General features: G+C 58.9%; 4 protein-coding genes across 4 annotated transcripts; 1 reads left to right on the forward strand and 3 right to left on the reverse strand.

Annotated features, from left to right (window-relative positions):
• Positions 1–23: 23 nt before the first annotated feature.
• On the reverse strand, positions 24–3,022 carry ARPC5L (actin related protein 2/3 complex subunit 5 like). The gene is given in 4 exon segments (XM_063409802.1): positions 24–567; positions 2,181–2,357; positions 2,584–2,763; positions 2,765–3,022. Coding segments are annotated over 4 exon segments (678 nt in total). The 3' UTR covers positions 24–504.
• Positions 3,023–3,131: 109 nt separating this feature from the next.
• PPP6C (protein phosphatase 6 catalytic subunit) lies at positions 3,132–6,348 on the reverse strand. Its single transcript, XM_063409801.1, is given in 7 exon segments — positions 3,132–3,938; positions 4,569–4,778; positions 4,913–4,992; positions 5,366–5,507; positions 5,868–5,933; positions 6,023–6,199; positions 6,201–6,348. Coding segments are annotated over 7 exon segments (1,050 nt in total). The 5' UTR covers positions 6,327–6,348; the 3' UTR covers positions 3,132–3,689.
• A 3-nt stretch (positions 6,349–6,351) lies between these two features.
• Positions 6,352–8,656, forward strand: RABEPK (Rab9 effector protein with kelch motifs). Its single transcript, XM_063409800.1, has 7 exons — positions 6,352–6,508; positions 6,625–6,761; positions 6,839–6,991; positions 7,081–7,242; positions 7,472–7,621; positions 7,802–7,951; positions 8,140–8,656. Exons 1-7 carry the CDS (start codon positions 6,450–6,452, stop codon positions 8,415–8,417), a joined length of 1,089 nt encoding a protein of 362 aa, XP_063265870.1. The 5' UTR covers positions 6,352–6,449; the 3' UTR covers positions 8,418–8,656.
• A 467-nt stretch (positions 8,657–9,123) lies between these two features.
• Positions 9,124–13,192, reverse strand: HSPA5 (heat shock protein family A (Hsp70) member 5). Its single transcript, XM_063409785.1, has 9 exons — positions 13,054–13,192; positions 12,691–12,829; positions 12,252–12,483; positions 11,887–12,024; positions 11,507–11,619; positions 11,043–11,433; positions 10,538–10,775; positions 10,179–10,346; positions 9,124–9,998 (listed from the first exon to the last, which is right to left on the reverse strand). Exons 2-9 carry the CDS (start codon positions 12,804–12,806, stop codon positions 9,439–9,441), a joined length of 1,956 nt encoding a protein of 651 aa, XP_063265855.1. The 5' UTR covers positions 12,807–12,829; positions 13,054–13,192; the 3' UTR covers positions 9,124–9,438.
• Positions 13,193–13,208: the final 16 nt, after the last annotated feature.

Consider the following 13,208-nt stretch of genomic DNA (forward strand, 5'->3'; position numbering starts at 1 on the left):
GTTTAGCTGAAAATGCATTTAACTCATGTGATCCAAGAACTTTATTGATGCAGCAGGCACTTCACTTTACATCACCCCAGCCCCAGCAGTCCTCGCCCACGCGCCCAAAGCCGCCGTTCCACCAGCCCTTCCCCAGCCTCAGCTGCAGCACCTCGGCCAGACACTGCTACCTCGGGACTAAGCAGCGCACACGGGATCACCACACCTGGCTAAAGCAGCATCTGAACACCTGTTCACTTACAGGAACAGGAGGCAGGAGTGTGCTTGCTCTCTGCCTGTTAAAGAAGGGAGCAGGAGAATGTCTTGGCTCCTATAGGTGATAGTCGGAATATGCAGGAATACCTTTACTCTTCCCCCACCTTTAAGGATAAAAGCATTCCAAGAGGAGGTTACTGTAGGATTTCAGTAGATTGCAATCTCTAATAAAGATGACCAGTGTAATTTCAGCTCATTCCTTCTTCTGAGTCCAAACCTGAGTGCCACCTCTGTCCAAGTTAACAGTCTTTACACAGTCTTTCTTGCTGTGAGAACTCTTACTATGGAGCCCAGGCCTCCTACTGCCAGTGCCTGTGGGAAAGGAGAGAGGTTACAGAGTCACCACGGCCCACACAGAACAAACACTGAAGAGTTCAGCCACAGAAGGGACTACGGCTCCTCTCCAAAACCAGAAACTGGCATTCTCCCCAGTGTAACCATCTTTTGGATCCTGAGGGCTCCAGTGCTGCATGTCACTGACAGAGCAGAATGTCTCACCTCCCGCATCCCTGAGGAGGAGCTTGCCTCAGTTTGTGTCTCTCAGTGTGAACAGTGTTTCCTTCTGATGTCTAGAAGATGGAGGTGATTATGAAAAAATAAATATTTAAGCTGGCTGCTGAACATGAGGCATTTACTTTGCAGCCATAATCCAGAGAGCACAGGGGTGTCAGAGCAGTGGTGCTGGGGAACACGACTGGACACGGGTGAAGCACCCACCAGGGGCAGGACTCGCAGGTGCTTCAGGCAGGTCAATGTTCCCGAGCCACCAGACCTGCCACAGGCCTTTTCCAGAGGACAGACTGGTACTACCACTGAGCTGACTCCGCTCTGAGCAAGCCACACATCCTACCAGTGCTGCCACAAAGCAGGGCACCAGGCTTTAAACCCTGCCCAGCCTACTCAGACCTGCCTTGTTCCGTTTGTAACAGAGAGGATGAGATGCCTTTCATGTCCCTACATGCTCAGAGTACCAGTCGGGGTGGTGGTGTGTCACCTCCCATGCTGGGAGCACCACCCACACTTACATGAAAGCACCTCAGTGGAAACAACAGGAAGAAAAGACAAAAAAAAAACCTAAGCAGAAACACGTTCTTTGCTGTCCTGAGAAATTCCCTCCTCCCTTGTCAGGGCTTGGCAAAGCTGGTGACAGCAGTCAATGTCTGGAGTCATGCTACATCACAGGAAAAAGCTCTGCACCTTGGGAAAATGACAGCAGCATTCCCAGCAGCTGCCCTGCACAGGGAGCTGCAGCATTCCCAGGATCAGATCCTAGCAGCACTGACAGCCAGGCTTTAGCTCCAACCCCTGCAGTGGGGGAAGATTTCACATGGATTCCTGCCCGGGGCAGTGGCACCCACGAGCTGCTCCAGGGATGTGCCCCAGCCCAGAACGTGCCTTGTCCCGTCACAGACTGGGGAGAAGGTTCACAGTCAGCTGCTGAACACATCCCACATTCCCTGCTTCACTACTGACATTCCACAGAAACACAAGAGGCCCCTGCTGGTCCCCAATAGAATCTCTGGAGACCTCAAAATCCTCTCTTGCTAAACCCTGAGTCAGCTGATGAAAGCTGGCAGACCTGCGCCCTCAGCTCAGTCCCAGAGGAAGCTGCAGCTGCCCCGTGCACAGTCACATCTCCCCTCCCAGCCCTGCTCCTCGCTGGGCCCTGCACCCCTGGGTGCCAAAGGCAGCGCCAGGCTCCCTCCAGCAGAGAGAGCTCCCTGCTGTAAGTTTCCTCTCCCCCTGGCAGAGGTAAAAATACAAAGGCTTTGTGAATGCAGGCTCAGAGAGAGCAAAGATAAAAGGAAACACTGAGCTCCTCAGGGAGGAGGCCCTGCCACCGCCTGCTGCTCTTCAGGGGCTCTGCTGAAACCCCTGACCAGGACCCTGCGAGTGTGGCTGAGCCAGGAGTGCCCCACACGTACCTTTTCATGCCACTGAAGTAATATTGCACTGCTGTTTTCTGTGGGCTTTTCGAATCCTTTATAAATGTACTTCATTAACAAATCAACACCGTTTCTGTCTAAGGAGTTCACCGCTTGTTCTATCTCACTGCTTTTAAAAGATGTGAGGACTTTAAGCATCGTTCCCTGGGCCTGCTCCTGGGGAGACAAGGCAAAGAGAGAAATGTGAGCACGAGAACAGCTGGGAACGATCGAAGACTCGTGTTTGGCAAGAGACGGCCACGCTCCAGGCCGGGTTATTCTGAAAGCGAGGTGAGCACTTAGGGGTTCAGGGAGGAAGGGGTTGGCACACGGGGCTCAGCCAGCGCCGCTCACTGACGGCAGCGGTGCCGCTCCGGGCTGCCGCCGGCCCCGCCCGCGTTACCTTCATGGCCGCGTTCCTGCTGCTGCCCGGGGAGCTGCGGATGGCCGTGTGGAAGGCCCGGAGCGCCTCACCTGTGCGGCGGCGGGTCAAGGACTCAAACCGCGACCTGGCCCGCGCCCGGCCCCGCTCCGCGGCTCACGGGCCCCCAGCGGGAACCGCGACGGGCCCAGCGGGGATCGCCCCGGGCGGGGATCGCGCCCGGCCCCAGCGGGGATCGCTCCAAGTCCCGAGCGGGGATCGCGCCCGGCCCCCGGCGGGGATCGCGCCCGGCCCCGGGACTCCCCCGGCCCAAAGGATATTGCCTGAGCAGCGCTTCCACCTCGGGGCTGGCATCGGGCTCGGCCGCCGCCGCCTCCTCGGGCTCCTCCACGAAGCGGTTCTCGTCGTACTGGTCGATGTCGAGGCGGCGGAAGCGGGACGAGAGCGTGCTCCGCGCCATCCCCGCGCCCGCCCGCAGGAACGGCGCCGGCCCGGGAACCGGAACCGGAACCGCGCGCCCGCCCCGCCCCGGTCACACCCCCGGCAGGAAAAACACACCGGAGCCCGGAGAAAATCCGAACAACGACTTTAATGTACAAATCCCGTCGCTGCAGCAGGTTCGCGGGTTGAATCGGGATCCCGAGGAAAACGGAACAAACCGGGAACGGGGAACAGCCCTTGGACCGCTTTATTGGGATCCGCGTAACACTCGGAAAGGCTGGCTCGGTCCTGCGCCGTGACCGCAGCACGGGCAGCCCCGGCCCCGCCGCGCACCGGGCTCTGACTTTGCTGCTGAAATCTCTTAAAACTTACCAAAAACAAAAAGCTGAACGAGACGGGCCCGAGCGGCTCCCGGAGCGTGGTGGTTAAAGGAATCGCTTCATCTAACCCAGGACTAGGCGAGGACTACATGCAGTAGTACAAATCTCAAGGACATATTACAAATACTCTGAAATTAATCTAGGGGAGGGGGAAAAAAAACTTGCTACAGACATCATAATACACAATAAATTTAGATAATTTAAAAATAAAAAAGGCAAGAGGCAGCATTTCAGCAGCAAAGTGCTCAATAAAAAGTGTATTGTAAAGGGGCAGGACAGGGAGAGGCGACAGCAGGCGGGGAGGGCTCAGAGGAAGTACGGCGTGGTTGTCCTGGGAGGAATGACGCGCTCTGAGTCTGGGACTGCGCGGAATAACTTTGGTTCTCTGGTATTTACATCTTTGAAGACCATGATGGACGCGATGTTCCCGCAGCGGTAGCAGTAGTTGGGCGCTGACCATACCGTGACCAGCTTCTCGTCAAACATGAATTTGTATCCTTCGTGGACGAGCTGGTGCGCTCTGCAGATCAGCTTCAGGTTGTTGATGTGAACAAACTGCAGGGGAAGGGGGAAGGTCAGCGTGGCCCGAGCGTGCTGCTCCTGCCCAGCAGGGGAGAACACAGCAGGGCCTTTGGAGACCCGAGCAGTGAGAGACCCCTGTAAATACACAGAGTGCAACACCCCAGCGCTGAGGAACAGCCTGAAATCCAGGCAGCAGGGCTGCCCCGGGCTCAGCCCTTCCTGAACGTGCACTGCAAGGCCCACACGACAAGGCAGGGCGAACACAGCTGCTGTGATGGGGCCAGGTCAGAGCCTGCAAGGCCTGTGCAGCCCTGAGGAGTCTGCTCAGTGCAGACGCAACAAAATTAACTCAAGGATTGCCAAAAAAATGGTATTTTTCTCCTAGAGCCTTAGGAGAGCATTCCACACAGAGCCCAGGGACACTAGTGAGTCTCACCACATCACACTTTCAAAAGCAACGTGGGCATTAGTACATCTGGCAGTTATATTTGTGCTTTTAGGTTCAAGTGCCTCATTTTTTTCAGCTGACACAAGCAAAGCTTCCCCACCACCATGAGTTACTGGCAGAGGCGTGGCAGGGAGTTCATTGTCCTGCAGTGCCCTCGGTCACTCAGAGCCCCCCTGGGCTGAGCCCCTCATTCCCACCCTCAGCAGCAGCGTTACCTCGTTGGTGACCTTGGCCCCGAAGAGCCAGCCCGCCCCGCGGGGGCTGATGGCCCACGTGTCCACGTCCTCGGGGTCCGACCACACCAGGTCGCAGAAGGCGCCTTTGTGAGGGATCTCCTGGTTACGTTCAATGGTCCGGATCTGGTCCAGGGTCTTGATGTCTGGGGAGAGGCCTCCGTGCACACACAGGATCTGCTCGTCTATTAACTGCAGGGCAATGAACGTGCACAGAGCACTCAGCACTCACCCAGCCAGGCGCCCGGGGAGCCTGCACAGGTCACTGCCCCTGCAGTTCCCATGCAGACAGTCTGCTGCTGTGTTCTCGTGGTGTTTGCACTTACAGCTGCTATTGTGAGCATGTCGAACACTTTGGTGCAGTATCTCCAGGCGTTCGCGTTCCCGTATTTGGTTTGGCACTCGTCTGTTGGAGAGAATGCTTTTAGTCCTCACGGATCACAGGAAAACAGCAACACAGGCAGAGCAAACAGTGACAGCACAACCTGCACACTCAGATGTGTCACATGAGCCCTGCCAGGAGCCCTGTGCAGCAGCAGGAGGGACCGAGCACTTTGTGCTCTGCCTGTGCCTGTGCAGCTGAATGTGGCACCACGACGCAAGCAGAAACCCCACGGGCCAGAGGAAAAGAGCAGCAAGATCTGCCTCAAACACGTTCCATTTTGGAAACACGGTGACAATGTTAACAAGTGACAACACTGGAGCCCGTGTCCCACCCCGCCCCTGGAGGGCCCCGGCGCTGTGCCCTTGCCAGGGGCTTTGGCAGAGGCAGGACTCACCGTAGAACCCGTACACCTGCGTGATCTGCCTGCTCTCGTGGTTGCCCCGCAGCAGCGTGATACGGTCAGGCCACTTGGCTTTTAGTGCAAGGAGGTACGTGAACGTCTCGAGGCTGTAATACCCTCGGTCTACAAAGTCCCCCTGAAGGCAGAGACAGCCGGACATGGAGCAAGAGTCACACGGGAAAGTGCACAGGGACACATCGGCTCTGACCTGCTGAGCGCCGCAAGGGAGCCCCAGCGCAGCCGGGACCTGCCGGGCCCCGGGAGCTCCGGGCACTCCGAGCCCCGCCTGGGCTGGGCACCGCTGCCCTGACGTGACCCCGGGACAGCCGGGCAGGGCAGGACGTGCTGCTCTCCCCGCGGGGCTCCCGGCAGCACAATCGGCGGGCAGGAGCGGGAGCGGCCCCGGCGCCGGGCGGGGCCGGGACTCGGGAGCGCCCCGGGATTTCCCCTCTGAGGCGCTGTCAAAGCCAGCGGGGGCCGCGCCCGGCGCACCTACCATGAAGATGTAGTTGGTGTCGGGGACCTGCCCGCCGGTCCGGAACAGCTCGCACAGGTCATAGAACTGCGGGGGAGAGAGGCGTGAGGGGGCACCGGGCACCGGCACCGACCCCGGCCCGGGGCTGCACCGGGAGCGGCCCGGCCCGGCCTTACCTGCCCGTGGATGTCCCCGCAGACGGTGACGGGCGTAGAGACGGGCTGGACGTTGGACTCCTCCAGCAGCAGGTCACAGACGTAGTCACAGAGGCGCTGCGGGAGAGAGCGGGGCAGGGTCGGGGTCAGCGCCGGGACCACCGGCACCGCCCGCTCCGGCCCGCCCGGCAGCGCCCGCCTCGGCCCCGGCCCGCCCCGGCCGGTCCCGGCTCCGCCGCCGCGGCCGCACCTTGAGGTCGTTCTCGGGCAGGTACTTGCAGAGCCGCGCGATCTCCACGTACTTGTCCAGGTCCAGCGGCGCCATCTTGGCACGGGCTCGGGCAGAAGCGGCCCCCCCGCCACTTCCGGGCGGCGGAGCGCGCCGGCGGCGCGGGCGGAAGCGCGGGGCACTTCCGGCGGCACTTCCGGCCGGGCCGGGCCCGCCGCCATGGCCCCGCGGGCGCTGCCGCTGCTGCAGCCGGGGCGGCGGCCGCGCCCGGGACGGTGGTGAGCGGGGCGGGGACACCGGCGGGGGTGATGGGGGATAGCGATGAGCGGGGCGGGGGCACCGGCGGGGCCCCGGGCCGGCCCAGCCCGCTCTGAGCGCCGCCGTCGCCCCGCAGGTACCGGCTGAGCCCGCGCGGGGAGCGGCCCCAGGGCCGCGTGGGACTCGGCTGCCTCCCGCTGCCCGGCCGCGTCCTGCTGCTGGGCGGTGCCGACCCCGCCGGGGCCTTCGCGGACGCGCATTTCGTGGAGCTGGGTGAGGGCCGGGCGGGGCCGGGGCTGGAACCGGGACCGCGACCGGGCCCGGGTCCGATCGCCTGTCCCCGTCCGCAGCCCCGCTCCGCTGGGTCCCCGCCGCCTGGCGCGGGCTGAGGCCGCGCTACGAGCACGCCACGTTCCTGCCCGCCGGCGGCCCCCCGCGCCTCTGGGTGTTCGGCGGAGCCCACCCCGCGGGGAACCGCAGCTGCGTTCAGGCGCTGGATCCCGGTGAGTGCCCCGGGGCCGGGCTGGGGTTCGGGGCTGCAGGACGGCCGTGGCTTCTGTTGGTTGTTTGGTTAATCAAATGTCTTAACTAGAAATAGGAACGTGGGAGAGCCCTGCCGTGAGGGGGGTGCAGCCGCAGCCTCGGACATTCCACACGTCCTCGGCGGCCATCGGGGCCCGTCTGTTCGTGTTCGGGGGTGGAGACAAGGGCGCAGAGCCGGTTAAGGACCAGCGGCTTCACGTGTTCGACACAGGTACCTCAGCGGGGCCCGTGGTCCCTGGGGCAGGGGGACAGGGTTTAGTCGGAGGGGTGGAGGTGTTGAGCTCTGTTTGGGTGGCTGTTCCTCCCTTGACAGGCCCTGACATTCCTGTGGGAATTCAGACCCAGTGGCTTGGATGGGAAGCCCGGGCAGGGCTCTGTGCTTGCTGCTCTGTGGAATCTCCAGAGTTTTCTTCCTCATGCACGTGTTCTTCCATCTTTAGCCACCCTGACCTGGTCCCAACCCGAGACTCATGGTGATCCCCCTTCTCCTCGGCACGGACACGCCGTGGTTGCAGTTGGGACCAAACTCTTCATCCATGGGGGTTTAGCTGGAGATGTTTTTCACAGTGACCTGTTCTGCATCGATACAAGTGAGTGTGGGTGGAGGAGCTGCAGGGCTGTACTGCGTGCAATGTGCTTTCATTTGGGGAGACTTTTTTCCTAAAATTCTAGTTCTTAAGGGCTTAAAATATCACCTTCTTTGTTTAAATCAACAGAATGTGTGGGGTTAGTGTAATGCATTACCGTGGCCGTGTTTTTTTCCTGCACAGCTGACATGAGGTGGGTGAAGATCCCGGCCACTGGGGATGTCCCTGGAGGACGGGCATCCCACTCCTCGGCAGTGTTCCAGGACCACGTGTACATTTTTGGTGGAATAGGTCCAGATGGGACACTGGATACTACGTACAAGTATCACACAGGTAGGGAGGCTGCTCTCAGAGGGGCCAGGGTAGAGGCCAGGCCACTGGGGAACACGTTACCTGCTCAGGTCCTGGCCTTCCCCCTGGACTTACACCACTGCAGGCTGAATGCCCAAAACTGTTTTAATGAATGGTGTCACTGTCGTGTGTGTGATGTTTAAAGCCGTGGCTGTATCTTTGCACTGCAGGAAGGCAGCAGTGGACACTCCTGCAGTTTGAATCTCCCCTGCCCAGCGGGAGGCTGGACCACGCCATGTGTGTCATTCCCTGGCAGGCTGGGGACACAGGAGACACCCCAGCTGGGACAGAGCCACCTGTGGCAGCAGGTGACAGAGCTGAGCCCCTGCAGCCGGGCCTGGCTCAGGGCTGTGCTGAGGACACCTTTGTGCACCTGCTGTTCGTGTTTGGGGGCATGGACACACAGGGGCAGATACACAGGGACTGCCTGGTCACCCTCATCGAGTAATGTCCCCACAGCAGCTGCCTCTTCCCGTGGGGTTACTTCTGTCCCTTAAACACCTTGGGCACGGTGCTGGCACCCCTGAGGGGCAGGGGCTCTGCCTGCTGCAGCCCCAGCCCAGGGACCATGGCAGGAGCCAGCGTGTTCAGGGCACTACCGGAGCTGGCACCAGACAAGGTCATTGTGGACTTAACTAATCCCATGGATTGGATAAGGATCAGTTAAATAAAGAGACCAAATTTCAATTAGGTGTCTTTTTTTGTAACCTGTATTAGGTGTAAACTTTTCAGTCTTCAGAAAACGGGTCTGTTTCATATGAGACTTTATTAAAATAAAGCCCTGAAGTTTTAATACTGCAGGAAAACATTCTTAAGCCAAGCTCCTCCCCTCCCTGCTGGGCCCCACCGTTACTGCAGGCAGTGGGTTCTGATGGATAACCTCCCTCTCCCAGCTCAGTAAAAGCTGCCCCTTCAGCAGTTATTCAGGCTTGATATCCCTCATCCCTTATCAGATCTGTTGTAGAACTGCAGGGAGATCCAAGTCCACCTCCTCCCCTCAGAAACTGAGGCCCAGCTCCTGCTTTCAAACCTCCCACCCTCCACGAGCCCATCAAAGGTGACCTTGAGGGGGTGAGCTGCCTTCCATCCTTCTTTGGGGTTACTCCAGATCCTGGTTGGAGCAGGGTAATGGAAATCACAGAACTAGAACAGAATCCAGTGTAAATAACAAATTTATTGTGGTCATTCCAGGTAGAAAAGCTCTACACCAAGTTCACATGACCAAGTTGTTAAATAGAATGTTTCACTGCCAATACTTCTAAACCCACATTTACACTCCCACCCCACTCCCCTCCCCAGACATCGAGCAGCTGCTAACGAAAAGCAGGATACAGCCACGTCGGGCTAGCGGTTCCAGCTCCACTCACGAGTGAAGATTCAAAGTTACATTCCAAATTAAGAGTTCAATATTTTAAACAAGTGTTCCTGAGTCCAATATATACACACACCACATTCGGAGACGCCGGTATCTACAACTCATCCTTCTCTGCCGCCTCCTCCTCGCTGGGCGGGGGGCCGGCACTGCCGTACAGCTTGCTAACGATGGGCTGAACCACCTCCTCCAGCTCCTTCTTTTGTGCTTTGAAATCTTCTATGTCCCCATCCTGATGGCTTTCCAGCCACTCGATCTTTTCCTCCACTGCTTTCTCTATTGTTTCCTTGTCCTCAGAGGACAGCTTCCCACCCAGCTTCTCCTTGTCCCCAATCTGGTTCTTCAGGGAATAGGCGTAGCTCTCCAGCTCGTTCCGGGCATCGATGCGCTCCTTCAGCTTCTTGTCCTCCTCGGCGAACTTCTCGGCGTCGTTGACCATCCTCTCGATCTCCTCGGGCGTCAGCCGGTTCTGGTCGTTGGTGATGGTGATCTTGTTCTTGTTGCCCGTGCCCTTGTCCTCGGCCGTGACGCGCAGGATCCCGTTCACGTCGATCTCAAAGGTGACCTCGATCTGGGGCACCCCGCGAGGGGCAGGGGGGATCCCCGTCAGATCGAAGGTGCCCAGGAGATGGTTGTCCTTGGTCAGGGGACGCTCACCTGCAAGAAACCGTGAGACAGGGTTACTTTTCCAGCTGTGGCTTGCACTTTGTGAAAGCAGGAGTGACACAGTTCCATGAACAAAGAACCCACAGCCTTTGTGACAGTCAGGAACTAGAATGAAAACCCTACAGCAGACAGATGCCAGCTGTCACATGGGCCACCACGGGTGACACCCACCTTCATAGACCTTGATGGTCACAGTTGGTTGGTTGTCAGAAGCTGTGGAGAAGATCTGAGACTTCTTTGTGGGAACAACGGTGTTTCTTGGGATCAGCTTGGTCATGACACCTCCAACAGTCTCAATGCCAAGAGTCAGGGGACAGACATCGAGCAACACCAAGTCACCTGGAACAGATCAAAGGCAAGACTGTGACACCACTTCAGCACAAAACACAACACTGCAGACAAAATCCTGAGGCCTCAGGGGCACAGAACTCCAAGGACTGGCAAAGATCCAAGTTTGTCTGCATTTGCTTGTCAATTCCCAACTCCACTGCTGGAGTCAGCTCTCCCAGTGGCACTGAAGGTGTCATTACCTGTGTCCTGGTCCCCAGAGAGCACCCCGGCCTGGACAGCCGCGCCATAGGCCACAGCCTCATCTGGGTTGATGCCACGAGAAGGCTCCTTCCCATTGAAGAACTCCTTAACGAGCTGCTGGATTTTGGGGATGCGAGTCGATCCACCAACCAGGACAATCTCATCAATATCAGACTTCTTCAGGTCAGAATCTTCCAGAACTTTCTGAACAGGCTTCATAGTGGAACGGAACAGGTCCTGCAAAGGCAAAAACCCAAGGACTGTGAGACTTGGGTTTCCCAAGTATTCCCAGCAAGCCCCATTGGTACGAAGTACAACCACTATGGAGCAGAGATGCCAAACTGAGGCACAGCCTCAGCAAGGCCCAGCTCCCTGGCAGGCAACAGCTGCCTGCTTACACAGAGTTATTTATACTCCAAAGTGCAATGTCACAGCACGAGATGCTGCACATTCCCAAGTCCCAATCCAGAGCTGAGCTGTGTAACTTTACCTTTCTAAACTTACCATGTTCAGCTCCTCAAACTTGGCTCGAGTGAGTGTCTCCGAGAAATCTTCCCCTTCAAAGAAGGACTCTATTTCAATCCTGGCCTGGTGCTGAGATGACAAAGCTCGCTTGGCCTTCTCCACCTCCCGCCTCAGCTTCTGCACAGCTCTGTTATCCTTCCTAACATCTTTGCCAGTTTTCTTCTTGTAGAGCTTGATGAAGTGCTCCATAACACGCTGGTCAAAGTCTTCTCCACCCAAGTGAGTGTCACCATTAGTAGCCACAACTTCAAAGACCCCGTTGTCAATCGTGAGGAGGGACACATCAAAAGTTCCACCGCCCAGGTCGAACACAAGGATGTTCTTCTCTCCCTCTCTCTTGTCCAGCCCATAGGCGATGGCAGCAGCTGTTCTGTACAGGGAACAGGCTGTCAGAGCCGGGCTGCAGCCCCAGCTCCCCGGGCGGGACAGGGTGTGGTACTCACGGCTCGTTGATGATGCGCATCACGTTGAGCCCCGCGATGGTCCCCGCGTCCTTGGTGGCCTGGCGCTGGGCATCGTTGAAGTAGGCTGGCACCGTGACAACAGCGTGGGTCACCTGAGAGGGAGGGAGGCACAGCTTACAGAAACGACAGGAAAAACTGTCTGTACATGGCACCAGCCACTCAGAGCAGTGCTGAGAGCACACAGCCCATCTTTAGAGATGAAGACCCAGCACCAGCTCAGCCCACTGACCAGGGCTGCTAAAGGGGCCTGCAGCACTGACTGGTTTGGGATGGCAAGGTTAGTCCTGAACCAGCCTACCCTGCTCCCATTTCCTAAAGCTGCTAATCCAAGTTGTTACCACTGTTTCCTATGCACTTACTTTCTTCCCCAAGTAAGCCTCTGCCGTTTCCTTCATCTTCGTCAGGACCATTGCAGAAATTTCTTCAGGAGCAAATGTTTTTGTCTGTCCACCTCCAACATCGACCTGAATATGGGGCTTGGCTTTCTTCTCAACCACCTGAGGAGAACAATAGATGCTGTCCCATTCAACTATTCCAACTTGTTCCCGTGGTTCTTTCTGAACATCCAGCAAAACCTCTGTGACAGGCATAACTTGAGTGCAGCTAACATCAGGAACTCTTTACACACCAATCCTCCCAGGGGGGGCTCTGTGAGCAGATCCCTTTACAGACCAGAACTGTAGGCCCTCCCCTCCAGCCCCCCCACCTCTGCCCTCGGGCCCACCTTGAAGGGCAGGTACTTGATGTCCTGCTGCACGGAGGGGTCGTTCCAGGTGCGGCCGATGAGCCGCTTGGCATCAAACACGGTGTTCTCCGGGTTGGATGTGAGCTGGTTCTTGGCAGCGTCCCCGATCAGGCGCTCCCCCTCGGGGGTGAAGGCCACATAGGACGGTGTGATACGGTTCCCCTGGTCATTGGCGATGATTTCCACGCGCCCGTTCTTGAAGACGCCCACGCTGGGGTTGGGGGGGAGAGGAACGGTCAGGCGGGGCCTCGGCCTCCACACACCCCCCCCCCGCCCCCCTTCTGCTCCTCCCTGCGCCCTCCCGGGCCCTGCAGCCGCTTCCCTGCGCCTCCCGTGGGCCCACAGGCCCTGCCTCCCCAGCAGGGACCCCTGCACTGTCCATCAGCCCGGCCGTCCCCCGTGCCCTGTCCCCACGCACCAGGAGTAGGTGGTGCCCAGGTCGATGCCCACCACCGTGCCCACGTCCTCTTTCTTCTCCTCGTCGTCGGCCCAGACGGCGCCCAGCGCCAGCAGCGTCAGCAGCAGAAGCCTCATACCGACCGCTCACCTGCGCGTACCTGCCGAGAGCCGCCGGTTACACAACGGAGGCGCCACGTGCCTGGCCGCCCCCCCTCGCCCCTCCCCGCGCCGCAACCACCCTGACCGTGCCCAGCCCCCGCCGAGCGGAATCACCCCCGTCCCCACCCGATCTTTCCGTGTCCTCAACCGCCACCCCCTCCCACAGCGGCCCAGCCCCGTGCGGCCCTCACCGCGCCCGGCCCTCACCGCGCCCGGCCCTCACCGTTCAGAAGCGCCGCGCCCCGATCACCGCTGAGCCGCCAGGCCGCGCCGCCCGCCCTTTTATACCTTCCGTTACCCCTTCGTGGAGCCTCCCCATTGGCTGCCGCGCCCTCGCTGGAGCCTCTCCATTGGCCGGCTGCTACCAAGCTGGCCTCC

This window comes from Prinia subflava, chromosome 12 (assembly GCF_021018805.1).
Source record: "Prinia subflava isolate CZ2003 ecotype Zambia chromosome 12, Cam_Psub_1.2, whole genome shotgun sequence".
NCBI classification, from domain to species: domain Eukaryota; kingdom Metazoa; phylum Chordata; class Aves; order Passeriformes; family Cisticolidae; genus Prinia; species Prinia subflava.